This window comes from Vicugna pacos, chromosome 34 (assembly GCF_048564905.1).
Source record: "Vicugna pacos chromosome 34, VicPac4, whole genome shotgun sequence".
Classification (NCBI taxonomy): Eukaryota; Metazoa; Chordata; class Mammalia; order Artiodactyla; family Camelidae; genus Vicugna; species Vicugna pacos.
This window is the reverse complement of record NC_133020.1, coordinates 20,944,485-20,971,708: the sequence shown is the minus strand read 5'-3', so window position 1 is coordinate 20,971,708 and position 27,224 is coordinate 20,944,485. Positions and strand designations below refer to the sequence as shown.

The 27,224-nt window shown below is 50.4% G+C and overlaps 3 protein-coding genes and 1 long non-coding RNA gene across 17 annotated transcripts in view; 2 read left to right on the top strand and 2 right to left on the bottom strand.

Moving 5' to 3' along the window:
- The window catches only part of ERC1 (ELKS/RAB6-interacting/CAST family member 1), a 294,829-nt gene extending 294,292 nt beyond the window's left edge, over positions 1–537 (bottom strand). Inside the window, exon 1 of the mRNA XM_072954473.1 lies at positions 11–537. The gene's annotated coding sequence lies outside the window, so the exon portion shown is untranslated. The remainder of the gene's footprint in view (positions 1–10) is intronic.
- Positions 1–27,224, top strand: part of FBXL14 (F-box and leucine rich repeat protein 14) — a 429,592-nt gene that overhangs the window by 352,222 nt on the left and 50,146 nt on the right. The window lies entirely within an intron of this gene.
- The window catches only part of RAD52 (RAD52 homolog, DNA repair protein), a 34,380-nt gene that overhangs the window by 5,638 nt on the left and 1,518 nt on the right, over positions 1–27,224 (top strand). The window contains exons 1-12 of one of the 13 annotated variants that reach the window (XM_072954491.1): positions 12,081–12,114; positions 13,426–13,496; positions 13,977–14,018; positions 15,317–15,415; positions 16,492–16,593; positions 16,974–17,067; positions 17,202–17,269; positions 18,615–18,733; positions 19,606–19,681; positions 25,579–25,775; positions 25,927–26,066; positions 27,084–27,167. In XM_072954491.1, coding sequence (XP_072810592.1) covers positions 15,335–15,415; positions 16,492–16,593; positions 16,974–17,067; positions 17,202–17,269; positions 18,615–18,733; positions 19,606–19,681; positions 25,579–25,775; positions 25,927–26,066; positions 27,084–27,167 — 961 coding nt within the window. In that variant the 5' untranslated portion in view covers positions 12,081–12,114; positions 13,426–13,496; positions 13,977–14,018; positions 15,317–15,334. Of the gene's footprint in view, positions 1–5,645; positions 5,734–11,969; positions 12,115–13,425; positions 13,497–13,976; positions 14,019–14,186; positions 14,304–15,316; positions 15,416–16,491; positions 16,594–16,973; positions 17,068–17,201; positions 17,270–18,614; positions 18,734–19,605; positions 19,682–25,578; positions 25,776–25,926; positions 26,067–26,149; positions 26,280–27,083; positions 27,168–27,224 lie in introns of those variants that run through there. The other 12 variants (XR_012066880.1, XM_072954489.1, XM_072954487.1 and 9 more) reach the window with 12 other exon arrangements.
- LOC140691287 (uncharacterized) lies at positions 2,581–9,745 on the bottom strand. 2 transcript variants are annotated; one of them, XR_012066882.1, is made up of 3 exons: positions 9,182–9,745; positions 3,473–3,783; positions 2,581–3,238 (listed from the first exon to the last, which is right to left on the bottom strand). It is a non-coding gene; the product is annotated as an uncharacterized lncRNA (long non-coding RNA). The 2 variants fall into 2 exon arrangements; XR_012066881.1 differs by having other exon boundaries at positions 2,581–3,783.

Below are 27,224 nucleotides of genomic sequence, written 5' to 3'. Positions count from 1 at the left end.
TATTTCTTACTTAGCTGGAATTTGACAGCTGGAGGGAGGGGCAGTCAGCTGCTGTGCTGTGCGCTAAGTGCAGATCAGCTCCACGTGTCTCCATTTAAGGACCGAGACTGAAGGCTCCGCGGTCACCGGGTTGTCTTTTCCTCGCGGTGGAAGATGAGCGTACAGGAGGCCAAGCTGCAGAGATGCACGTGGAGCCCCTGCTCAGATGTGGCCTGTGTGTTCACACTTCATTAGCCAAAGCAAGTCACCTGGCCAGGTCCCACAAAATGGTGTGGGAAGTGCGCTGCTTTCAAGGAGTAGAGGGAGGGAAGAAAAAGGGAAGGAAAAGGCATGACTTCCCTCTTAAGAACACTGTCTGAAAAACCGCGCACACCACTTCTGTTTATCTCCCTCGGTAAAAGCTTAGTGCGTGGTCATTCCTTGCTGAAGGGCAAACTGGATATAATAGACGTTATTGTGGATGGTCATATACCCAGTTAAAATTAAGAAGTTCTATTACTAACGTAAGGAGAAAATGGCTAATGAGAGACAACTATCAACCTGCCACAAACTTCTACAACAGTTACTGAAATTTAAAAACTTCGTAGACACATTAGATGCATCTGAAGAACAGATGAAGTAGAGGATACAATGGAAGAAGCTGCTTAGAATGTGGCAGAAGAGACAAGGAGGCAAAAACATGACAAGTTAAAAGGGGAGGACAGGAAAGGCAGCCTCTTGCTTTAAGTCTACGTAGTCCCAGAAGGAGAACCTGGAGAATGGAGGTGAGCTCCTGCTCCTGTAACGGGCAGAGGACTTTCCAAACCAGCAAGGTCAGGAGTCACTGAGGATGCTGCGCAGGATAAGTACGAAGAAATCCAATCCAGATACACTGTAAGTGAAGCTGAGAACGTAGAGGACAACACATCTTAAATTCAGCTGTGTTCGTGTTCCGGGACTGCAGTAACCGAGTGCCACCAACTGAGTGCTTTCACACCACGGTTCTGGAGGCTGGAAATCCAAAATGCCCTCTCTGAACTGGAGGGGAGAATCCTTCCTGCCCCGTCCTAGTTTCTGTGATTTGCCGGCAGTCCTTGGCATTCCTTGGCTTGCGTCTGCAGCTCTTCAATCTTTGCCTCCACTGTCGCGTGGCATTCCTTTTTCGAGTCTGTGCCTCTGTGTCTCTTTCCCTTTTCTTGTAAGGAACCCAGTCATACTGAATAAAAGACCTCCTTTTCCAATATGACCTTATCTTAACTAACTGTGTCTGCAATGATCCTATTTCAGAATAAGGTCACATTCTTAGGCACTGGGAGTTAGGGCTTTAATCGATCATTTTGAGGAATACAGTTCACCCTGTATCATTAAGGCAAAAGATCAGCTTACTTACAAAGGAACAGTAATTAGACTGACAGAAGACTTATGAACACACAGAGGAAGCCGGAAGACAGTAGAGTATTATCTTCAAGTGCTGAGACGAAGTAACTGTCATCCCAATTAACTGTGTGATTAACAGTAATTTATAAGATCAAGGACAAAATAAAGACATTTTCAACTAAAAGCACATGCTTTATTACCAATTGATCTTCATTAAAGGAAAATCTAAATGATACTTCAAAGAAAAATAATCCTAGAAAAGGATTTGAAAGACAGGAAGACGGTGATCAGAGAAGTCAGTGAACATGTGGAAGAGGGGGTTATCTAAATTAACTGTTCGCAACTTCTCAAAACCAGCTGAAGAAGTAGTAAACCTGAAAGTTCTATAACAAAGAAATTTGATTGGTAGTAAAACTCATCCATTTGAAAAAAAAAAAAGTCCAGAGGTTTTACAGATCAGGTCTACAAAATACTCCAAGAACAACTCATTTTAAACTTATTCCAAGTCTTCTAGAGAATTTACCAAAAAATAGAAAATTCTGCCACCCCAGCTCACTTGGTGAGATCCAACTTTGCTTAGTGAACTTGTTAAATATTGATACAAAAGCCAGACACGGATAGTAATGAGAGCCTTAACCCAGTGATTAAACTTCACATCACCCATAACAAGTGCCTTCCCAGGAGATGCAATGGGAGGTACGTGACATCTGCTTAGAGCTGTTGACTAAAAAATTGTTTAATCTGAATTTAATCATGAGGAAACAACCAAAGGCATTGTCAAGAACTATGAAAGATCTGAGGTTTTACCCTACTCAGAAGGTAACAAATTAGTCTGGCAGTTCCATGATGCTGGCTGGAGAAACACAAATCTTGTGCAAAACACAATTTCTTGTGCATCAGAGACAAGGGACGGTTTATCGCTCACAGCAGCAGCGTTAGTCAAACTATGATTATCTCCTCGTGCCAGTTTCCCAAGCCCCAGTTCCCACGGGTGATACAGCAAAGCCAGGCGATGCCTGCACTTACTGCAGACTGAGTTACAGAAGAGGAATCCCAAGCTTCGGGAACCCGCAGTTTTAATAACAGGCTGCAAGCAGACATGCCTGACTTTTGCCTTAAAGACGTTACCTTTGTAACATCAGATAATAATAAACCTGTCCTGATGGGCTATGTCACCTCCAGCCTCCAAGAGTACTCTGTCCACTTCAAAAATAAGACAGCCAGTTATCTCACCAGCCAGGTGAGTTTATTTGGGAAGAGCCAGGGGAATTGCAATTCAGGAGTGCAGAACTGGGGGAGCTTGCTGTTCTAGAGAAACTGGGAGTCGGGGGCTGTTCTCAGTGGAAGTTCGCTGGAGGAAAGTAAGAGTTCAGGGTGGCGATGGCTCCTCGTGGGCTGAGCTGCGGCGTCCTCCATGGCAGGGCTGGCTGCTGGACGAGAAGAACCTGCTCTCCCTCCTGCTGGGGTGGTGGAGGCCCTTCCTGTCTGGGGTCTTGGACGAGGAGTCGTAGGGATGAGGGTTCCCTCTACAGGCCTTCCCGACTCAAATTTTAGTTGAGGTTTCCTTTATTAATTTTGACATCACTATTCAAGTATCTTTGAAAAGACAGTCCAGGGCAAAAGGACAGCGCGTGCACAATCATGAAGAAACACGAGACCTGTCTCCCAGGAACCAGTCAGTCTGTGGGTCATTCTGCGAAGCAAGTCTGGATTCACTGAAAACGTTGACGTCCTAGCAGGTGCTGCGGGTGTCCTGCCCGCGCGCCCTCGCCTCGCCCACGCCGTCCGCGTGCTCCCTTGGTGTCTCTCTCCCAGGTTTCGCATTTCTTTGCCTACGGCTTCTTCCCTGAGCTTCTGCCGCAGGCTGGTGGGGAATCGGCCCCTGCAGGAGCAGCCCTCGACCAATGACTGATCAGAGCAGCTCGTAACTACCCTGCGTTCCTCGCCTCCGGGCTCTGAGGCTCCCGTTCTAACAATTCCCTGAGTTCCCCCGCAGTAGAAAGAAGTTTCCCTCAGCGTGAGGACACATCCTCACTACCCGCCTCTTTCCCTGCCTCACTTCCCTGTGGCGCCCCTGGTGTCTCCCGAGATTACCTCCCAAGCAGGCTGCTTGTACCTGAATCCTCGTCCCAGAATCTGTTCTGGTGGAACCCAAAGTAAGACATGTCCACGTGGAAATGTCAAATACACAGTCAGACGTGAATCTGGAACTCAGAGGGGAGGTTCGTGCGGCTTGTGAGTCATCAGCAAAAAGATGTTCTTTCTCCTAGTTCTCTGTTGCAGCAAGAGAGATTACCCTAAAATTCAGAGGCTGGAAACCTCTTTTTTTTTTTTTTGGTAGCTCACAGTTTTGTCTCTGCTGGGCAATTCCTCTGTTCCACGTAGCATCACCTGAGGTCAGTCATTCCAGGTATTCACCATTTAAAGCTGTGAGCCAAGATAAGACACCACAGGAGTTAATGGGGAAGCCCAAGCCTTGGAACTCCCCGTGTTAGGAGACCAGCGCACAGAGACTGGGCACTGGGTCACATGCTGCCAGTAAATAAATCAGTACGACGCAGATTAAAAACTGACATTGGATTTAGTGATGTAAACATCTGTTGGGAGGCAGAGATACTAAATAATATCCTCCAAACTGAGAAGGAACTTGGAGACCAAAAAACAAAGCTGGCGATTCCAAAAAGTGCCATTAGGCAGTCTACTGTGGTAACACACAGAGGGTCCTGTGAGGACCGCCCAGAGGCATTCCCAGCTGCTCTGCGCCACCAGGGGTACAGGGGGCCTACAGAGGCCAAAGCTAAAGGTGGAGTCTGGCTAGGAAGCGGGAGGCACGTGGGCACTGATGGGGACCCAGGGTTTTCCTCCCCCGGGGGGCTTATGACCGTTAACCAACTGCATCAGCAGAAGGCATCCTTCCAGCTTCCATATCAGATGAAGGCAAGGGTCAAAGTTGACAGGGGCCATGTCTGACTTGGGCACATTCCCTGCAAGTAGCTAAAGCTCAGTCGTGCAGAGAGGGGAGGGGTGGCACTGTGGGCCGAAGACGGAGCCACAGAATGGAGTCAGTGTGTTTCAGACACTCGTCACTGGGGCCGAGTGTGCCACATGTCAGGTGGCTGCGTCAGAAGTTTGGTTAGTTGGCTCAGGGAGAACAGGATGGGTGGAAACGTAAGTTGTGAGTATTAGCCCTTCTTTAGAGAGTTTCTGTTATAAACACAAGTGGGGAAACACGAGGCGAACATTACTTTCCCCTGCACCTTCCTCCTGTTCCCCAGTCCCACCTGATGGCGCCCACTTCTGGTCACTTCTGCTTTGGGGCTTGTGAGTGGGGGGCATCCTGGCCGGGACGGGAGTTTGGGGTCCCCTTTATTACCTATTTTATCTGCATAATGAGGAGATAACGAAACTTGCTTTAAGTGTCTCCTGCAGCATTTTAACTCCAGAACTGCAGGGAACGGTTTTTAGTCACTGTTCCACCATACACAGTATTATCTAACGTTACCCACTGTTTGTGAAGGTTTTTCATACCTGATAAATGTCCATATTTATCTGTAGGTGAAAAGGAATTTGCCTAGCAAGGTTTACAGTTGCAGCGTATGTCAGGTCACACCTGCACGTACTAGGAGTACGGCAGAGTCGCGGGGAAGGGCTCGGGTTTGTGCTGTGGCTTAGCGTCTCGCTGCCCGCTTTCCTTGTCTGAAGCAGAGGCAGTAACAGGAACGGCCCCCTCACGATATTGCAAGGGTTAAATGAGAAAATTTAAACTTCCTAGCTTAGGTTAGTAAGCACTTAGCGTGTGCAAGTCCTTGATAAAGCCAGCCAGCGTCACTACCGAGCAGGGAGTCAGCTAGGAATGCTCCCAACTGTCCGTGAGGGGAGGCTGGCTTCACAGTAGTGAGGGTCTGTTTCTCTCACAGACCAACGCTCTCATGTGTTGTGAACCAGGGGGTGTATATGAGTAACATATACTGTGGGATTAACTCGATCATCTACATCTGAGTTAAGAGAAAGAAACAGAAAAAAAGGTAATTCCTACCGAGACAGCCTAAGTAACTTGGGAGGCAGCTATAGACGCATAACCAAAATCTCTTCTGCCCTTCTTCCTTCCTGCCAGCACCCGACTCGGTGCAGGGGGTAACACGCTTGGGTGAGAACACTCGCCTTCCCAGGTAGGGGCGTCCACGTGACGTTGTTTGGGCCACTGTGACCTAAGCGTAACACCTGATGAGGTTTCTACAAAAGCTTCTAAAAATTGTCAGACTCAGCTAACATGTCCTTTGTCTTTCTAGTGTCTAGGACGTGGGCGTGAGGCTGAGGTGGGACAGTCACACCACGGTCAGGAGGCACACGTGCAGGTGAGAGCCGCATGTCCGGATGGTGAGTGCAAAAGAGGGAAGGAGCCTGAAGCACGAGCGGCTCCTGGGGCCGCTGCACCCGCGTTAGGCTGGGCCTCGCGACTCCTAACTGTGCAAGAAAAATCCACTTCAATTGAGTTAAACCCCTTAATGAGGTTTCTGTGTACAAAAACAGTGCAATTCTAATTGCCATAAGAGCTCTAACATTCCAGTGACATAAATCAAGTCTGAAACCCTTACTTATGGCAGTATGATTAGCTAACACTGCCATCACATAATTATCTTTCTTTTTTGCGAAGTATCTTTTCATTGAACTATAGTTGATCATTTCTTTTTTATGATGAAAACATTGAAGATTGAGTCTTTGAGCAACTTTTAGGTACATGAGCGGTATTGTTAGCTCTCACACACTGCTGTGCATGAAGCCCCAGAACTCACTCGTCTTGTGGTTTCAGGTTTTACCCTTTGATCACATCTCCGAGGTTCCTCCAACCCCCCAGCCCTTGGGAACCAACATTCTACTCTGTTTCTACGAATTCTGGCTTTTTAGATTCCACGTGTAAGTGACATCATACAGTATTTGTCCTTGTCCCTCACTTAGCATAATGTCCTCGAGGTCCATCCTTGTTGTCCCAAATGGCAAGATTGCATTCTTTTTTTATGGCTGAATAATATGCAGTTGTGTATACACACCACATCTTCTTTATCCATTCATCCCTCCATGGACAGTTAGGTTGTTTCCGTATCTTGGCCACTGCAGTAAACATGGGATTGAAGGCATCTTGTTGATACCCTGTTTCCATTTCCTTTGGATATACATCTAGAAATGGAATTGCTGGATTGTGTGGTGGTTCTGTTTTTAATGTTTTGAGAAACCTTCATACTGTTTTCCACAGTGGCTGCACCAATTTGCATTCCCACCAGCAGTGCACAAGGGTTCCCTTTGCTCCACATCCTCGCCAACACTTTTTCTTTTTTCTCATTTTCTGGATAATAGCCAGTCTAACAGGTGTGACGAGACATCTCATTGTGGCTTTGATTTGCATTTCCCTGACAATTAGTGACATTGGTCATCTCTTCACATACCTGTTGGCTATTTGTATGTCTTTAGAAAAATTACTATTCAGTTCCTCTGCCCATTTTTTAATTATTGTTTTTTTTTCTTCTTCTATTGCGTTGTCTGACTTCTGTGTAAGTTTGACCACTAAGCCCTTATCAGATACATGGTGTGCAATATTTCCCTCCATTCTGTAGGTTGCCTTTCCTTTGCTGTTCAGAAGCTTTTAAGTTTGATGTAGTTCAGGAAAGGCTGGAGGAAAGAATTTGTGCATCAGCGGCAGATGGAAAAACGTAGGCAGCCCTGTTTAAGTTCTGAGGACTCTGGGCTTGGGGTCTGTATCACTGCAGTCTTTCTTGTTGACAGGTCCCCTTTCAGTGTAAGGCTTTCCCGGTGCTGTACTGTAATCTATCTGCTTCCTAAGACTGAATTCCTAGTGGGAATCTTGTGTGGTGCTAGGCCCTCAGTGCAGAGTCTGACAGAGAGCCCTCATAAATTGTCCTTTTAACGTCTTAGTCTTGGTTTCATTAGAAAACAATCAACTTCCAAAAGCACAAGCAATAAAAACGAAAATAAACAGGTGTTGGGCATCATGATTTTAATTTCAAAGAGTTTTCTTCAGCTAATACATTTTTATTTTTTCTTAGAGGCTACTACTTCATGGACAGAACACGTGTATCTTCTTACCTGAGAATATCATTTATGCTTGCTTTCTTTGCATCTTTTCTTTTTCTATCTGCAGTTTCTCTTGGCTCCCTTTTTCACTTGTTTTAATAATAGCTCTTATCACAAAGATATTCCTTGTGATCCTTTATGTCTTCATATTTAAGAACAAGATATTAATCAGTTCATTGGAAGCTTTCTGAAGAGTATGGAAGCTCTCTGATTTGCTTTGTTGTAGGCAAGCTTTTAAAAATTATTTAATTTTAATTTAAAAATTGGAAATTATGGTAAAATACACATAATAAAAGTTACCATCTTAACCATTTTCAAGGGTACATTTAAGTGCACAGATCAGCCATGTTAAGTACATTCACCTTGCACAGCCAGTCTCCAAACTCTTTTCCTTTTGCAAAACTGAAACTCAGTGTTCATGAAACAACAGCTCCTCACTTTCCTCCCCAGCCCTCGGCTCCTTCTGTCTTTGGGAGCTTGACGACTTTAGGTTCTCCTGTCAGTGGAAGTGTACGTGCTCATGTTTTCTGACAGGCTTCATTACTTAGCATGATGTCCTCAAGGCTCATGCATTTTGTCACGGTTCAGAATTTACTTGGGTTTTAAGGCTGGATTCTAGTCCACTGTATGCATCGCGTTTTGTTCATGCTTCATCTGTCAGTGGACACTGGGGTTGCTTCCACCTCTCGGCTGTTGTGAATAATGCAGCTATGGACATCCATGTGCGAGTATCTCTTGAAGATTCTGCCTTCAGTTCTTTGGGGTGCACACCTGGAAGTGGAGTTGCTGGGTCATATGGTAACTTGACTTTTAATTTGTTGAAGGACCACCATACTGTTTTCCATTGCATTTGTACCATCTTACCTTCCCATCAGGAGTGCACAGTGTTCCAATTTTTATATATCCTTGCCAACATTTGGCATTTTCTGTTTTTTTAAATAGTAGCTATTCTATTGAGTGTGGGCAAGCTGTCTTATGTATATAGTTTTGGACCCTGATTATTCCACAGAAAATGATCTTGAACATTTTTTCCATATCAACAGATATTTTTTAAAACATGATTTTTAATGGCTGTACTATTTAACAGATTCCATAAGGTGGCATTTTATTTGTTTCCACTAATTTTTCAGGGTATCAATAATGTTTGCAGAATATTCTTATAAAGAAACCTTAGTGTACATTCCTGACATTATCCTTGGTTGTTAAGGTCTTGGAGGTTGAATTCGTGGACCAGAGGGTATTTTTTTAAATATATACTGCCAGGTTGCGGTCCTGAAAGGTTGCATCAGTTTTCATTCCTACTAGCTGTGTGGAGGTGTCATCGGCACTGGATATTATCAGACAGTTATTTCAATGTATGACCATAAATACAAGGTCAGCAATAAGAGACATCGACGGATAACAGTGGTCAACTCTGAGAACAGTTCTGGCTTTGACGTATGCAAGGTCACGTAAAATGCTGGATTTATTTGTATTTGTATTTTTTGGTACTAATGTACTCATGTAACATTTATATAAATATTTTAACTTCCTAATTTAAAATAGAAATGGTTGAAGTTATATACTTACTTTAATATGTATGCTTTTTAGTTTCATTAAAGTTAAAACTTTTTCATGTTTATCTTTCTCCTTTTGTGAAATATCGACTCATTTGTCTATATTTCTTGATTTGTTAGTACTTACATGTGAACTTTACCAAATGTGTTAATAATAGTCCCCCTTTTTGTTTACTTCCTACCTGTAGTCTCCACCTGCCGTTTTCTTCTCATTTGTTTTTCTGTGATTGACTTCTAGTCTCACGGCACTGTGGTCAGCAAAGATGCTTAAAATAATCTATATCCTCAGACTTTTGTGGCTTCTTTTCTTTTCCCTTTTCTCTCGGTCTCTCTCGTTGTTGTTGTTGTCGTCAGGAGCTGGGGGGGGGGTACTGCTGATAGGATGGCGTTTCCTCCTGGGGTGACGGCATGTTCTAATACCGGCAGCCGTGATGACTGCGTTCAGTAAACATACTACCGGCCAGTGAATCGCACACTTTAAGGGGACGTGTGCAGTATGGCAACTACACCTCAAGAAAGCTGTTAACGACAACATCTACAACAGAATCTACGGGCGTGAACCCCCCGTCATTAAAGGCAACCCCACCCCGGGAGGCGCACACTGAGAGTATGAGACACGCACAAGCCAGCAACGCGCAGCCAGTCCAGATACACAGGCTGGGGAGGGTCCGCCCGGCTCCCGCACCCACCCGCCCGGCAGAAGCCGGGAGGACGCCGTGCTGTGTTGCAACGTCTACTGGAGACAAACTCCCACAGCAAAATAGAGGCCACGCGACCAAACAAATACAGAGCGAAAACACAAGCAGAAGACGCCTGGGGCAGGAGGGGGCTTTTCCAGCCTGCACCCGCGATGCTCGCACCGGAGCCGGGCTGAGAGCGCAGCTGCAGGGGAGGCTCGGCTCCCTCCGCCACCGCCGGCCCTCCCCGCGAGGCCGGGCTGCCGGCGCCGGCCGGACCTGCGCTGCGGGGAAGCGTCAACACGGGAAAGCGGGCGGGAGCGTGGGGCTGCCACGACGCGGAAGTCCAGCCGGAGGAGGGAGGGAGGACGGGGACGGGCGAGCTGCTGCGGGGCGCGGTGACCGGGTCCGAAGGAGGGAGGCTCCACGAGGCAGCGGGTGGACAGCGGCCCCGGCCACCCGGGACGAGGGGCACCTGACAGGCCCTGCCCCGCGCCCAGATGTGCTGTGCGCACAAGACACACACTGGATTTCAGAGACTTCACATGCCAAAAAAAAAAAAAAAAAAAAACCCAAAAACACCCTAAAATGGCTCTTTAGTAATTTTTAAAATTCCATGTTGAAACGGTAGTATTTTGGTTATATTCAGTCGCATAAAAAATGAAAATTTATCTCCTCCTTTGCGTAGCCCCCGGAGCTGCTGAAACCACGTGTGGCCCAGGCGCGGTGCCATCCTGCCTGTGAGCTCAGACGTGACCTGAGCCTGGGTCCCACGCCCAGGTCCACGGGTCACAGAAGCCAGCCTGCAGCAGAGCCGGGCCGGGCGGCCGTCCCTCCGGAGGAAGGGCACTTGTGTCCGCACAGGAGGACAGGAGAGCCGCTGTACGGCTCCAGGGTTGACAAGAAAATGGCAGCTGCTGGAATAAAACCTAGCCCCTCCATAACAGTGCAAGCTGCCCAGCCACCGAAGGAGCCTCCTCCAGCGTCGAGCGCCGGCGCAGGGGTCCAAACCTGAGGGGCGCCGGGACGGGGACACGATACCCAAGAGTTCACCAGCACAGCTTTCCCTGCCCTCATCAAAGCGCCTAATTGCCACAGACCCGTCCAGCCTGAGGCCGACGCCGGGGCTGCGGGGGGAAGCCCGAGGGCGCCAGCGGGAGGACGCGGCCCGCGCTCCGCGAGCACCGAGGCCTGGAGTCCGGCCAGCCGCGCTGAGCGCTCAGCGTCCTCCCCTCCAGCAGGGGCTCGCCGTCGGCACACCGGCCCAGCGGGGCCACCCACCCAGGATGAAGGCAGAGCAAGGCCTCTGCAGGGGCCCCTCCACACAGGGCGACATCACTTTGAGGCTTATTTTCTACTTTTAGGAGCTTAAAAAGTTTTATGTAGGTAGCTACGTACATCCCTCTTTTACCTTACGATTAATTTATCAGCTTTTACAGTTAGCTTTTCTGCATTCTGAGGTCCGATACTCATCTGCATTTTTAAACTTTTTTTTTAACGTGTACCTGCGTGTATTTAACTTTTCACCCTCGGATTCAGCTACAATTTATTTGGCGTATATTTTGATAAGGAACCCGACCCAAATCAGTAACCGTGACCCAGCTCTGTAAAAGCAAACGTCCCCTTATCTAGCGCGCTGGCCGGTCCGGGAGCTGCCTCCCCGGCGCATCACGCCCGGAGGTGGGGCCGCGCGCGCGGAGGGCTCGCCGGGCGCATCTGAAACGTCAGGGACTCACTCAGCCCGGGCTAGTGACGACAATTTCCAGCCTTGCTTTGCGCGTTTCCGTAGGATGGACGGCCCACCCCGCCGACCCCGGCCGCCAGGATCCATCCTGAGCACAAGGCCGCGCGCGGGGGGTCTCCTGTTGCGCGCCCCGGCCCTCCGGACGCGGGGAGGGGGCGTGTGCGGGGCGTTGCAGGCGGGGCCCGCGAGCGCGGCCGGGGTCTGCGCGGCGCTCCGGCGACCATCCTCAGCCGACCTCGGAAGCACGGTCTTCGCCCCGCCGCCGCCAGGGGGCAGTACGGGTCCCTGAAGCGCAGGGAGGTCGGCATCGCGAGGCCAGCTCGCTTTACGGCTCCCGCCTGAGGGCTCTGCTCCCCTCCGGCTTGACGTGCGGCTCCTGTTTCTTTCCCCCGCCGCGGTCTGGCGCGTTTTCGGTCGCACCTTCTTCTTTCCCAAAGCCCTTTGCGCGGCCACCCCCTGAGCCCCTTGCCACTCGCATTAAGGCCGCCCCAGACCGGCACGCTCTCGCTCGGACCTTCTTCCCGGCGTCCTGCGCGCGGCCATCCCCGAGGCCCTACGCGCGTTCGGCGGGGACGGAGCTCCGTGCGCGCTCTCGCTCGGACCTTCTTCCCGGCGTCCTGTGCGCGACCGTCCCCGAGGCCCTACGCGCGTTCGGCGGGGACGGAGCTCCGTGCGCGCCGCGCGGCCGAGGCGCGTGAGTGGGGTCTCGGCAGGGGTTGGAGGGCTCTCTCCGCGCTCCCGGCTCCGTGGTCCCGGGCCCAGAGGCGCGAGCACGCGGCAGCCCCTGGGTGGGCTGCGCGGGGCGGGGCGGGGCCAGGGGCGGGGAAGGAGGTCCGTTTTTCGAGTTTGACGCGCAGCTCAGCGCTTGGTCAGCTTTTCCAGCCTCTTTGAGGCGCCGCAGTTCACAAAGCGCTTGGACTCATCCCCGTAGAGCGAGCAGTCGGGCGGTTTCCCACCGGTTCCGGAAGGCTCTCCCCCCAGAGAAGAACCCCGAGCCCGCCCGGCCCCGTCTGCTCTCTGGCCCCGTGAGCTCGCGGTTCCGCGTGTTCGCATCAGTGGAGCCGCAGCGTGTGCCCTTCGTGTCCGGCTCCTGGCACCGGGCACCGCGTCCTCCAGGCTCACCCGTGTGGCACCTGTGCCGGCAGCCGCTCCTTTTTGCGGCCGAATGCTGGTATTTCATTGTACGGATAGGCTGCTCTTTGTTTCTCAATTAACGGGCATTTGGGTTTTTGCATTTTTTTGCTTCCGAGACCTTTTAAGGTCTATTCCTGCACAGAACTCGCACTCTGGGGCGCACACAGTTTACAACGAAGTTCTCATCCCGACGTTTTAGCTCTGGGGTTGGATCAGGTGTGCAGTCTTCCAGGAGAGTTTGTCAAGTCTCCTGTTGGCAGTCCAGCGCTTGCGAGCCCGCTGCCTGGGGGTAACAAGCAGTGTTTGTGTGCAGGTCCCCTCAGAGAGGGGCGGACGTGGAGGCCATGGAAACTGTCTCTGCGGGAGAGGTTTTACCCCAAAACGAGACCTACTCGATCTCCGTTACATGTGGGGTCTGTATTTGTGAACCCACCACTGGTTGAAACTTCTTTGCAGCCCCAGGGAAGTACTCGGGGTCTTTGCGGGATGCGGGCCGCGTGCGCCCCTCCCGCCGTTCCTCTGCTCGGGTCTCAGCGCGCGCTGCAGACCAGCGTCCTGGGGGTGCTGCACGGAGGGCCACGGTCTGCAGTTCATGCTTTTTGTTAGTGATTCCACTGTGTTTTTTTTTTTAACGAATTTTTGTTAATGGAAGGCAAGAGTTTAAATTCTGTAGTGTTTTACAATTTTCGTAAGTTTCACATGCATGATTTTACATAATCCAGTAATAGCCCTCCCCCCAATTTCTATCTTGCCCCTCGCCCCTTCCTTCTCCCCGCTGGTAACTGCTAGTTCACTCTCTGATCTGTGAGTCTGCTGCTTTTTTGTTTTAGTCACTAGTTTTATTTATTTATTTGTTTGTTTGTTTATTTAGATTTTATTGAGTTATACTCAGTTTACAATGTTGTGTCAGTTTCTGGTGTACAGCACAATTTTCAGTCATACGTGAGTACATATATTCATTTTCATATTCTTTCTCACCGTGAGCTACTACAAGATCTTGTATATATTTCCTTGTGCTATACAGTATAAACTTGTTTATCTATTCTATATGTAGCTGTCAGTATCTACAAATCTCCAACTCCAGTCTGTCCCTTCCCACCCCCCAACCCCCGGCAACCACAGAAATCTCTTCTGTTAGGCTATTCTTTCCTTTTTCTTTTTATTGTGGTAAAATAGACATAATGTAAAATTTATCAATTTAACCATTTTCACGCATGCAGTTCAGTGGTGTTAGTACATTCGCAATGTATACCCTTTGTTTTTTAACAAATAACCAGGCAGGCCGTCATTTGAGACTTTGTGAATGTCCTGTCCCCAACAGCTTTTTAGTATCCCCCATGACTGCTGCTGAATGGTGTTATTGTCAGTCAGTTTAATAGGAAAAGTTTATGAGGTTGATCTGTTAACATTCCCTTTTTCCAGATGAGGAAATTGGAGCGCAGAGAGGTTAACTAATCGCCCAATGTAAGTAATTGGTGGAGCTCAATACTGAACCACATCCGATCTAACGTTCACGGCTTGCTTTAAGTAACGGGCTGTGACACCGCGACCTGTGGGCCAAGTCTGCCCCTTTCTGTAGTAAAGTTTTACTGGGATGTGACCGTGCCCTTTCTTATTCCGTATTGTCCACAGCTGCTTTCAAACTAAATGTGGGCTGGTCGTGACAGAGGCCACGTAGCCTGCAAAATCTAACACCTTTACCCTCTGGCCCTTTTTGGAAAGTTTGCTGACTCCTGCTTTATGGAACGGGTATTTAAATTTTTTATTTTTATTAAAAGAATACATGCACTTATTTGGACAGGAGATCGTGCTGAAAGTTTCATTTGTGCAGAGGAGAGCCCCGCGCAGAGCTGTGCACCCCGGTGTTGACAGTTACATTCTGGCTACGTCCTTATTCCACTTTCTTGATTTCACAGCTGTGGACGCTGGTTTGGACACCAATTACCAACCTGGTGTAGGCCACTATCCTACTTTTTAGTGTAGGATTAATCTTACTATTAGCAGATAATCTGAAGATTTGTAATGTGCACGTTTGCTGAGGCCTGACTGAATCTGCGTGGTCTGGGGCCGGTGCAGCCATTGGGGTGCGGCTCCACCGGCTGCAGATGCTTTTTCTGAGGGCGGCTGTATTTCCTCGTGGACCACACATTAGCGCGGTCTCCATCTGTTGCATTGGCTCTCAAATCAAACTGGGGCGAATATCACAGTCCCTGTGGATGGGGTCAGGCACTGACTTGTGGGCCTCGCCTCTGCTTTCCGATTCGGGGGTGTGTGTCTCTGACAGGGGCCCAGGCGATATAGATGCTGCGGGGATGTCAGTGTCAATGCTGCGTCCATCCTGAACGCGGTCTCGCTATTACATCGTAGGTCTCCCACCCGCAGGTGTGTGAGCTCCAGGAAGCCGTGCACCTGCCAGGGCTTCTGATTCCTCTTCCACCCCGCAGAGGCCGGGGTCCTGCTGCTCACAAGCAGGTCGTCAGAAACTGGTTGTTTGCTTTTGTAGTTTTGATTTTTCAATTACAAACACTTTAATTACACCATATAATTATAATACATTCTTATGGTAAAAATCACTTTTAATACCACCACCAGGCTCACAAAAATTTGAGCAGGAAGTTAAGCAAAGCCTAGAGGACGTTCAGGGGCTCTTTGGGTGACCACGGCACCTGGAGGAGGCGCTTCGTCTGGGCGTTAGCAGAGGCTGTTGCTGTTTGTTTACTGTCAGCATCCTGTGAGATCCTTTTTATCTTCTGTTTATTTAGAAGTCAACCAGAATCAGCATGTTTGGGACTGAGGAGGCAATTTTCGGCAGCCGTGACAGCCACCCTGCCAGTGGCAGCTCCGTGCTGTGCTTTGGTCAGGTAACTGCTTGCTGCTTTCCTGGAAGGAAGGGGCTGAGGGAAGAAGGTGCAGGGCAGTGCCCTGTGCGTGGCAGCTGCTGCTGCTCTTCTCATTTAGGTGCATGACCTGAGAGTCTCCGATGAGCTCTGAGGGCATTCTGGAGCTTCAGCTTCAAAAGACTAATAAATGGCACTGGGGGTTACCTTTAGATTTAAATTTTATTTATTTTTGGATAGATTACATTTTCACGTGCTGTAACATTCAAAATGAAACGAAGACTAGATGTGAAAAGTCTCACTGTTCCCTGTCGCTCCTGTCCACGTTTCACCCACATCTCTCTTTTGGTGGCATCCCGAGTTTCTGGTGTTGTGTTCTTTGTGGACATACTCTCTGCATGCAAGGGGGATCGTTGCTTTGTCCACCCAAATGCTAACTTTGTCTTTGCCAGAGATCTGTGTGGGAGTGTTTATTCCATTTAGACAGGGCAAGGGGAAAACTACAAAGAGGACGAAACGCTAAGCAAGTAGCAGTGTGTTAACCGCTGTGCAGGATGGGGATGGCTCAGCTGGAGGAGAGGACAGAGGGAAGCAGTCTTCTCCCCTCCCCCTCCTCCCCCCTCCTCCTCCCCTCCGGCATTAACGTTGTGTATAGACTCTGAGGCAGGAAGTTTTCCTTTCCCAATTCTGGCTCGAGAGTTTTGTAAGGATGGTTAACATATTAGTAACATCTAGGGCACTGGGTCTCAACATGTGGTCCAGTGACCCCTGGGGTTTCAGAGTCTGTGAAATCAACATTACTTTCATAATGATACTAAAACACCCTATGCCTGCTGTACCCTCACCTTTCATGGGTGAGGGGGCAGCCTTCCCGAGGCTGCACAGCCCATGCTGATGTCACTGCTCTGGTGGTCACCGGAGTGTGTGCCCACCAGCTTTCGCAGGCTTAACTCCTGTCACTCACGGGAACAACTCACATAAGCAGAAGCTCAGGGGCCTCAGTACTTTTTAAGTGGAAGGAGGTCTGGAGACCAGCAGGTTGAGCCTCGCTGCCAGGAGAGGTGGCACTGCCAGTCTGATTTTCCCTTTCTGGACTGCAGTACCAGTACACAGCAGAAGAGTACCAGGCCATCCAGACCGCTCTGAGGCAGAGGCTGGGCCCAGAATACATCAGTAGCCGCATGGCTGGAGGAGGCCAGAAGGTAGGGGAGTCTACGTGCCTGAAGTGGGTGCCCCAGTGCAGACGACCCAGATGAACCTGCCAGCTCCCCTGTGGTCCTCAGGGGTCACAGCTTCTGGATGTTCCTTAGTGTCTTTGGGAGCGAGTGGGTTCCGGTCTTCATTGTCATCTGACTCGGCCCAGCATTGTCTGAGCCTCCCTGCCCCAACACAGAACACGGTTCTAAACTGGCTCCTTCTGGAAGATCTTTGAAATCAGTTCAGTGAGAATTTCCCTGGAATGCTTAAGGGCAGTTTTGCCAAAAAAAAGCTAGTAAGGAATAAATTAAGTAAAATTTGATCCACATTGAAGCACAGCCAAGGAATTTTAATAAGTGTTTTCTTTGCTTAACGTTTCCCCCAGGTGTGTTACATTGAGGGTCACAGGGTAATCAATCTGGCCAATGAGATGTTTGGCTACAATGGCTGGGCACACTCCGTCACGCAGCAGAACGTGGGTGAGTTCGCCTCTCCCCGGGCCCCGCCGGGCTCCGGCCGGCTTCTGACAGCAGCGGTGAGCGCGGGCACGCGGCCGGGGTCCGGGCAGGCACGGGTCGGCGTCCCTTCAGCTGGTTCTCCTTCCCACCCCTAGATTTTGTTGACCTTAACAATGGCAAGTTCTACGTGGGAGTCTGTGCGTTTGTGAGAGTCCAGCTGAAGGTGAGGGTGAGGGAGCAGACTGCTGCCCTCGAGCCCGGGGGGCGGGAGGGGAGCGCTGGCCGTGGGGAGTCCACAGAGCGGGGCCGGAGCTGGCCTAGGCGACGTCCAAACAGCCTTCCTCCCAGGCCCCGAAAGGAATTTTGAAAAACTGTTCTCTTGCACATTTTTAGGTAGACAACTTAAAGTTGTCACCATAAATACAAACAGTTGCAAAAGTATATTTTTTGGCATACTGTAAAATTGTACCTTCTACGATAAATGTGTTGTATCTTTGTAAACTGTGCTGATGGATTCTAAATCCCACAGAGGACTGAATGCTGGCATCCATTTAAAAGAACACAGCAGCAAGTTATTCTTTAATCATCAGAAATTTTACATTGTTTCCTCTTGAACACACATTTCCATTCCATTTTCCCCTTGGCTTTTACCCTCATATATATAATTGAAAATCTTTTATTAATAACCTTACACTTGTCTGTCTCTGTGCGTGTATACAAATTTGGGGGGTGGTAAATAGCCAGTGGGCTGAAGGCTCTATTAAAAAATGTCTTCTGGATTGATTAGTGTTATAGGCATTATTAACACACAATTGATGTGTCAATGTGTTTATGTTGAGACAACATAACTACATCTAAATATTTACACTTAATAAAAACACAGTTCTATAGAAAATGCATTCCTTAATAAGAAGGATAAAGCTGCTTTATTCTGTTCAGGTAGTTTATAGCTAGTTTATAGCCATAGTCAGTATTACTTACTTGTAGATTAGACATTTAGCATTAATTCTGTTCTGACTTATTTTTGTAAGTAGTGCTGAAAAGCCTCATTCACAGACCTAGACTGGGAGTGGAAGGAGTTTGTTGCAGTGCCATTCACCTGTCTGAACACCTTGAGCTGTGTGTCAGAAGTTGGCGCTGCCATCACAAGTTACACTCGGCTGTCTGTCAGCGACCAGCTCCACCAGGCCCACCGCCCCCTCTGGCGGGAGCCCGGGAACCCACAGCACCCGCCCCGGGGGAGGGCTTGTGTCCAGCCCTTGGAGTCTGTTGATAACGATATTCCAAACCTTCCTTTTGTTGGGTGTCCCAAAGGTCATTACACTGTGGGCTAATGCGTCTCAGCAAGACCGGGGTAGGTTAGGCACGCGCCTTTTGTATGCAGGGAGGAAAGCGGGGAGCAGAGCCCTCTGGACAGTTGGACCGCAGGCCCATTTCCAGGCAGAGCTGGTCCAGCGACACGCGGTGGAAATTGAGTGCTCCGGCCCTGCCGGTGCTGCAGGCCGGGGCGCTTTCCGCCCCGCTGGAGCACTGCTGCTCCCACACCCCTCCCTTCTCTTCTCCCCCAGGACGGCTCGTATCATGAAGACGTGGGCTACGGCGTGAGCGAGGGCCTCAAGTCCAAAGCCTTGTCCCTGGAGAAGGCGAGGAAGGAGGCTGTGACGGACGGGCTGAAGCGGGCGCTCAGGTAGGCAGATCCTGTGCATTTCAGCTCTGGTTCAGAGCCGAGCTTGATCCAGAGGATCCAGAGGAAACGCGTTCACATGTTCAAGGGTTGAAATAACCTGAGTGCCCCTACCCCATCCCTCTGCGGCCTCTTCCTGCCCTCCTCTGTGTCCCCAGGCCGCGTGCTGCCGAGGCCTCCCTCTCCGGGGAGGAAGTCGTGGGCCCCCTGTTGTCCCTTTCCTCCCGACTTGCACCCCAACTCCTCAACTCAGGAGTGCATCCCGGAGACCTTTCCACGTGGCCGCACAGATCGCTTCCTTAGCCTCTTTAGTACAACCACAGTTCTCCAGGCTACATAGAGCACGGGTTTTAACCTTTTTTGGCTCATAGATGCCTTTGAGAATTGAATCACCAAAAAAATAACTTTAGTGCATGTGTAAACACGCACTAAAAATTCGCAATACCATAACCTGTGGTGGGGGGGGGGGTCCCTGTGAGCCAAGCAAAGAACCTCAGCCCTGGAGCACAGTGCCCGAGTGTGCACTCACCGTTACTGGGGCCCTGGGGCGGTCCGTGCAAATAAACCTTGCTCTGGACTGTGTGCTGCACGCCAGGAGGTAGCTGGTGGGGTTCTGTGAAGGGTGTCCCAGTCTTGCAGACTCACTGCCTGCCCCCGAGGGTCGGGGTTTGTGACATGCTCACTGCTGTGGGCTCAGAGCCTCCTACGGGGCAGGCACAGGGCAGGGGCTTCACACACGCTTTTGAGTGTGCATCAGCGGCCATTTCCTCTGCTGCGGCGGAGGCGCAGTCTGCACGGAGCTTGTGACTCTGTTCTCTGGTGCTGACATTCACGGTTCTCAGCCCTGTTTCACGGTCTTCCTTTCTCACCCCCAGAAGTTTTGGGAATGCGCTTGGAAATTGTATTCTGGACAAAGACTATCTGAGGTCACTGAACAAGCTTCCACACCAGGTATGTTAGGAACGGGATGCAATGTGTTGCCGTGAAGGTGGAACCGCTGATTTGTGTCACGAGGTGTGTCTGGTGATGGAGGGAGACGACGGGAAGGAGCAGCGGTTGAGAGGGTCTGGAACGTGGCTCAGAGCGCCGTGCGCGGGAGACCAGCAGGAGCGGCCGCCCCGCCCGCGGTGGTGGAGCCTGGAGCGGCCGTGCCACTTGCCTCCTGGGGGTCTGTGAAGCCGGGGGGGGGGGGGGGGGGCACAGATCCGGCTCAGCAGCCCGTCCCGTCCTAGGAACACTCAGAGCCTCACCCCTCCACCTTGCGTCTCCTTCGCTCTGGCGTCTTTAAGGTTCTTGTCTCCCTTGTTTCTGTCGACGCCTGTCATGCGATCTGCACGTTGGCTTTTGGAGACGGACGGGCCTGGGGTTTAGCGTGACCGGCCGGTGTCACAGCGTTCCTGGGGCGGCTCCGCGGGCGTCCTGGGTCGGGGGCAGCCGTCCCTCTCCCCTCCTGAGGGATGCTTTTTCTCGTGCTGCCCCACAGAGATGTGTGTCAATTGGCAGCTGTCAAAACTCCATTTTCCCCCCTTTTTAAATCCTTTTGATACATTACCAATCTCAGTTTGCTCGTGTTTTATTAAGGACTTTTGCATGTGTTTACAAGGGATAGTGTAGCTTCTCTTTGCCGTAAAAAGCACAAACATGAAGTTTCCCGTTTTGGCCATTTTTAAGCGCACAGTTCAGCAGTGAAGCCCATCTCCAGAACTTACGTACCGAGGCTCTGCACCCGTAGCACGACGCCCTCGCGCCCCCGCCCCCGCCGGCCAGCGCGCCGCTGTCTGCGTGCCTGCGACTAGAGCCCGCACGTAAATGCAGGCACACGGGTTTGCCTTCCTGTGACCGGCTTTCTGCCACCTAGGATACCGTCCTCAAGGTTCATCTGTGCGGCGGCAGGCGTCAGAATTCCGCCCCTTCTAAGGCTGAGCACCGCGCCGCTGCCCGCCGCGTCTTCACGCCGTCACCCCGCGACGGGCACGCGGCCCTCCCGCGGGCGCTGCTTCTGGCTTCGGCGGACGCGGATCCGCAAGTAGGGCTTCTGGAGCGCGTGGGGGTGGCGCCTGTCAGCACTGTTCCTTGAGGCCCTCCTGCGCGGGTCTCTGTGACGCTGCCCTGTTCCGCAGCTCAGCCAGCTCGCCCCGGCTGCCGGCGTCCCCACGTCCTTGCCGGCGGGGGCTGTGGGTTTCCTTCAGCGCCGGGGAGCCCGCTGCGCTGCCGCTCTGCCGAGCGCTTTCGCACCAGCTTTCATCAGGGATGTTGGCCTGTAGTTTTCTTGTAGCGGTCTTTCCCCTTGTATTGTTTTTGTCTGGTTTTGGGATCAGAATAATGCTGGCCTCACAGAATGAGCTTGGAAGTGTTCCCTCCTCTTCAGTGTTCTGGAAGAGTCTGAGGGTCGGTGCTAACTCTTCAAGCGCCCGGTGGACGTCTCCCGTGAAGCCGTGCAGCCCGGGCCTCGTTGTTCCCGTCGGCAGGCTCTTGTTTACCCGAACGCTCGCTCCACCAGCTGCTGGTCTGGTTCTGTTTCTTCGTGAGTCAGTCTTGGCGGCTTGCATGCTGTGCAGACGTGTGTCTGACTTGCTGCTGTACAATTGTTCGTGGTATTCTCAATTTTTTATTTCTTTGGTGTCAACGGCAGTGTCCCTTCTTTCCTTTCTGATTTTAGTCATTTGAGTTCCCTTTTTACTTTATCTAGCTAAGAGTTTGTCAATTTTGTTAATCTTTTAAAAAAAAACAAAACTTAGTTTTGTTGATTTTTTTTCTGTTGTTTTCCTGTTGTTTCATGTATCTCTGCTCTAAGCTTTATTTCCGTTCTTCTGCCCGCGTGCGCCAGCTGTAAACTTCCCTCTAGCGTTGCTTTTGCTGCGTACAGTGCTAGTGTGTTGCATTTGCATTTGCATTTGTCTCAAGATACTTTCTAACCTCCTTTGAGTTGTTGCCCCACTGGGTTGTATTAAGGACGCGCTATTTAATTTCCACGTTTGTGAATTTTACAGTTTTCCTTCTGCCGTTGATTTCCGGTTCAATTTCATTGTAATTGGTGGATACTAGTATCCACCAATTTAGTTTGTGAAGTCTTGCCTTCCAGCCTGCCGTGCGGCCCGTGGGAGCGCGTCCACGCGCGTCTGAGGAGCAGCTGTGCCCCGCCGCTGCCGGGCGGCGGTGCCGGGCGGAGTGCCGGTCGCGCCCGCGCGGTCAGCTCCGCTGCTTCCTTGTTGGTTTTCTGCGCTTCTCCCCGGGATAGTGAAGTCTGCTGCTCTCGTTGTCTCGCTGTGTATTTCTCCTTTCACTTCGAAGCTTACTTTATATATTTAGGGGCTCTGGTGTTTGGTACGTATTTTTACGTGTTATGTCTTCATGGTGAATTGACCGTTTTCTCAATGTCCTTTTTGTCTCGGAACAGTTTTTGACTTGTCTGTTTTTTCTGACGTTGGTATAGCCCCCCCCCCCCGCCCTCTTTGGTCACCATTTACATGGAGTATCTTTTCCCACCTGTTTACCTACGACCTGTGTGTGTCTTTAGAGCTGAAGTTAAGCTGTTAAGTTCTACGTGTAAGTTGTATCTTGTTTTTTCATCCCCCAGCTAGTCTACAGCTTTTGGTTGGGGCTGGTTTGGTTAATCCATTTACACTTAGGTTAGTGTTGAGAGGGAAGGGCTCAGTATTGCCATTTTGTTAATTTTCCTCTGTATGTCTTGTAGCATAGCTTGGTTTTTTGTTTGTTTTTATCCGTCTTTCCTCTCTGCCGTTCTTTGTTTTATAGATTTTTTTAGTAGTGACATGATTTAACTCCCTCCTTTTCTTTTGTGTATATGCTGTAGATGTTTTCTTTGTGGTTACCATTGCAATTATAGAAAACACTTTAAAGTTATAACATTCCATTTTAAACTAATAAATTGCATGTAGAAACTGCAGTCCTTTACACCCCACCCCCTGTATGTTACTGATGCTGCTGCACGTTACACCTTCATGTATCGTATGTCCACTAACACAGGTCTATAGTTACAGAAGTTTTAATGGTTTAAAATTTTAATTTCTGTAGTCATTAGTATTAGTGGCTTTTTTCATTTAAATTCTGTGCACCCAGATCACAGTAATACAGGTCACTGTTTTGTCTGTGTATTTACCTTTTCTACAGAACTTTTCATTTTTGTGTGGCTTCATGTTGCTGCCTGGCATCCTTTCAGTTTGAGGACTCCCTGTAGCAGTTCTTGTAGGGCAGGTCTAGTGGTAAGGACCTCCCTCTGCTTCTGTTTATTTGAAAGTCTTAATTTCTCCATTTTTGAAGAATAGCTTTGCCGGATGGCTATTGTTGGCTAAGTTTTTTTCTTTCAGTACTTTGACTATATCATCCTCTCCTTTCTGGCCTATAACACTTCTACTGAGAATCTGATCATCTTAGGGGGGCACTTTGTTATGTGACATTTTGCTTTTCTCTTGCTGTTTGCAAGACTTCTGACTTTTTTAAAAACTTGAGATTTAACTGACAATGTTACAGGCAGACCACATTTTGTAGAGCTTCACTTTACTGCACTTCGCAGGTACTGCCTTTTTTTTTTTTTTCCCACAAATTAAAGGTTTGTGGCAACTCTGCGTTGTCAGGTGATAGCGTTTTTTAGCAATAAATTATTTTTTGGCCCGGTATGTGCATTTTTTTTGACATGCTGCTGCTGCACACAATATACTACAATGGAGTGTAAACAGAGCTCTTAGAGGCACTGAGACACGTAAGACTTGGTTGTGTGACTCGCCTTGTTGCTGCTTCTGCTTTATCGTGGGGGGTCTGGAACCAGACCTGCAAGACCTTGAGCTGTGCCTGCATGTTAGCGTCCAGTGTACAATGCAGTGAGATTCAGTGCTTTTACATACACAGCAAGTGTAGCTACATCCATCACCACACTTGTGTACAAACTTGTGTTTCTTGTGAGAACTTTCAAGATTGACTCTTTAAGCAACAATTATGTACACAACAGTGTTGTTAATTACCTGTAGTCACCAGGCTGCACATCACCTCCCCAGAACTTGTTTTTCATAACTGGAAGTTTGTCCTGGACCCACTTTGCCCCTGGCCACCACCAGTCTGTTCTTTGTACCTCTGAAGAACTCAGGTTTTGTATCTTTCAGCCCACATGTGAGTGAGATCATGTGGTATTTATTTTTCTTTGAGTTATTTCACTTGTTTAGCAAAGTGCCCTCAGGATCCATACATGTTGTTGCAAATGACAAGATTTTTCTTCTTTACGACCGAATAATATTCCATCGTCTGCATACTAGTTCTTCACCAGTGGAGATTTACTTGCTTCCCAGCACTCCAGGGCCCCATTTTGCTCCTGCCATTCACCACCCTGAATGTATCTTTTCAAAAGTAACTACTTTCCTGACTTCTTTATTCTGACTTTTAGTCTCAGGTTATTTTTTCCTATTTTTGAACTTTACATAAATGGAATTGCACTTTGTGCTCTATAAAAAGTATTAAAAAGGACATGTAGACAATGCACACATCATAAATGTTCAGCTGGATGAATTCTAAGAGCAAACACACCCACATAACCAGCATCTGAATCTGGGTGGACCTCCCAGGACCCCCAGAGGTCTCCAGCCCTTGCAGTTGCTGCCAGCCCTCCCGTTCGTCTCATCCCCGAGGAAAACCTCTCTGCGCAGCACAGGTCTGTCTGTACTGCGCTGCACGTCCGGGAACCAGACAGGATGAACTGCTGTGTGTCTGGCCTTCGTCCCGCACGTGCGAGGCTCGTTCTCACCACGTGTGGCGCTTTCGCTGCTGCTGACTCTTCTGCTGCTGGTCCTCCCCTTCCGATTTACTAGGCAGCGGAGATTTCCACAGGCTGTTTTGAGGAGGGCTGCTGTCAGCGTTGCCGTACGCGCCGTTTGGCGCGCACGCACCCACGTGTGTTGGCAGCTGTTGGGCCAGCGGGAGGAGAGTGGGTGCCAGGTTGCATGGTCTGGTGCGCTGGGCCACACCCCACAGACCCGTGTGTGAGGGCGCTGGCGGCAGTTTTGTCTTCTCCGCTCACTCCCCCCCCCCACAGGTTACCACCTTAGACATTAAGGGCGCAGCTCTGTGGCACCGGGTATGCTGGTGATGCCGAGCGCCCATCACTACCAGCCATCTCTGTGACTCTCTTCTGGTAAAACTGACGCTGTGTGCCCGCGGAGCAGGAACTCCCGCTCCCTCCTCCCACAGCCCCTGGCCCCACCGTGCTCCTGTGTCTGATTCTGACCACTCTGCCTCGTTATCAGTGGAGTCACTGTGTTTGTCCTCTGGTGACCGACCTGTTCCACTTAGCACCCTGTCCTCGGGGTCAACCCCGGTCAGAGCATGAGCTTGTTTCTTTTTAACTTACCTGCTTACTTTCCGATGTAGGTAAGAAACTTCACAGGCCCATTTTCATTTTCAGCTTATCTTTATCTTTCATCATTTCCAGGTTATCTCCACCCCTCGTATTCCATTGTTCTGTCAGCATCGGTATTATTGAGAGCGCTTCTCCCAGGTGAAAAATCCCTGGGTTTCTGTAGCGCGATTATTTCCAAACAGAAAATTAGACAGCGTCAGGTCCGGCTGCCCAGGGAGAGGCCCATTAGGCTTTGCAGAGCGTTTGCCCTGGTGAGAACTGAACTACGACTTCTTAGCAAAACCGCACTAACACAGGACGGTGTGAGACAGAAAATGAGGCTGTTTTACTCCTCATGTAATTAAAGCCACTCCTCGAGCTTGTGGGCCCCCGTCTCGGCCTCCCCGGACCAGCAGGCGTGCTGGGGAGCGGGCGGGGAGAGGCCGCTTCTCGGGGGGAAGGGCAGGTGGAGGAAGGTCTTTTCTCCCCTCTCTTCCCTTGTTAGTTGCCTCTTGAGGTGGATTTAACTAAAGCAAAGAGACAAGACTTTGAACCATCTGTGGAGCGAGCCAGATACAGCAGCTGCCGACAGAGCATGGCTCTGGGACCCCCAAAACCACCAGAGGTGCCCTCCCCTTGCAGACCAGACCACTCAGATGGCCCCCATGTTGTGACACTGGGGGACAAGGACAGCAGCTCCCGGTACGCACCCCCGCTGCCCCTTCCCGAGTGTCCCCCGTTACCTCCTCCTGCCCTTGCAGCAAGTGTGGGTGGCGCGCTCCCTCGGGGACTGCGTGCTGCTTCACCAGGTGGTCCAGGAACCCGCTCCCACCCTGCTGCTCTTCCGACACAGAAGCCTGACCTCCTCCGCCGCCGAGAGCGACGCCACACACCAGCGGAAGCTCCGGCAGAAGCAGCTGCAGCAGCAGTTCCGGGAGCAGATGGAGAGACAGCAGCACCTGTCTGCCCCGCCGGCCAGGAAGAGGGACCAGGGTGAGGGGCCGCAAGTGGGGCCGGCGGGGGCTCGGGGTGGGGGGCGTCGGCTCCAAACAGGACTCAGCAGGACTTCTCTCCAGGTGTGCGCAGGACAGACCAGGCCAAAGAATTCAGATCGTGACGTCCTGCCACGCATTTCCCCGCGACTAAAGACACTGACTTGGGGGGCAGGACACAGGCCTTGACGTAATCTGGACTAGACATCTCGGGGTACAGAACTTTTCTTCACCCTCTGTTACTTTGGCTACGTCTGCAGGAGAAAGCCTTCTGAGCTGTCTTTGAACGTAAAGCAAAGTTGGGTTTGAAGATAATGGGGGCTTTTGGCAGTCCTTTATCCATGGACTTCATTTTAGTGTCCACATTCACTGAGAGTGGTAGATAGACTTTTCCTTTTTTTGGAGTCTTTCCCAGAGAGTAGGGGAAAAAAAGGGGGCTTATCCAAGAGCAACTGGATTTTTGCCCAGCTTCTCCCTAAACATTATGAAGAAAGAGGGCTTGCTCTATGTTTAGTTTCTGGCATTGCCCTCAGCACTGACAGGCTGAAATTACTGCAGGACAGAACCCCAGGCCGCCTGTGCCGGGGGCGTTCTTAGTGAGCGTCGCAATGCGGGAGCCTCAGCGCGCGCCGCGGAGGCCCCGGGGGTGTTGGGTGGAGGGGGCGTCCGCCAGGGCTTCCCCCACCCCCAGTCAGACCGACAGCTGTTACGTTGGTTTTACATGTTGGTTTCTGCTTAAGATTCTGTTTGAGCAAGGGTTATAGCTTTAAAAAGTAAAAACCAGATGGGAAGGCTCATAATAACCCTTCTACTTCTGCTGGCAGAGGAGAAACCACCCCCCCGCCAGTACAGCGAGAAAAAGAAAACAGTATTAGCAACCCCATTTTACGCAGCTCTGTAGGCAGGCCTGGGACGCAGCATCTGGAGCCACCCTGGCCGCGCTGCGCCGGGGACGCCACACCGGCCCGCGGCCGCCTCCCCGCCGGCCATGGCTCTGAGCTCCGTCCTCTCTCTGCAGCGGCGCCGCTGGTGCCTCCTGCCGAGCACGGCGCCTCCGGAACTGCGGTCTCAGAGCCAGGAGCCCAGACAGACGTCCTCACAGGTCAGTGGGGCTGACGGAACGGCCTCGGTACTCATCAGTAAGCACCCATGAAGCCCT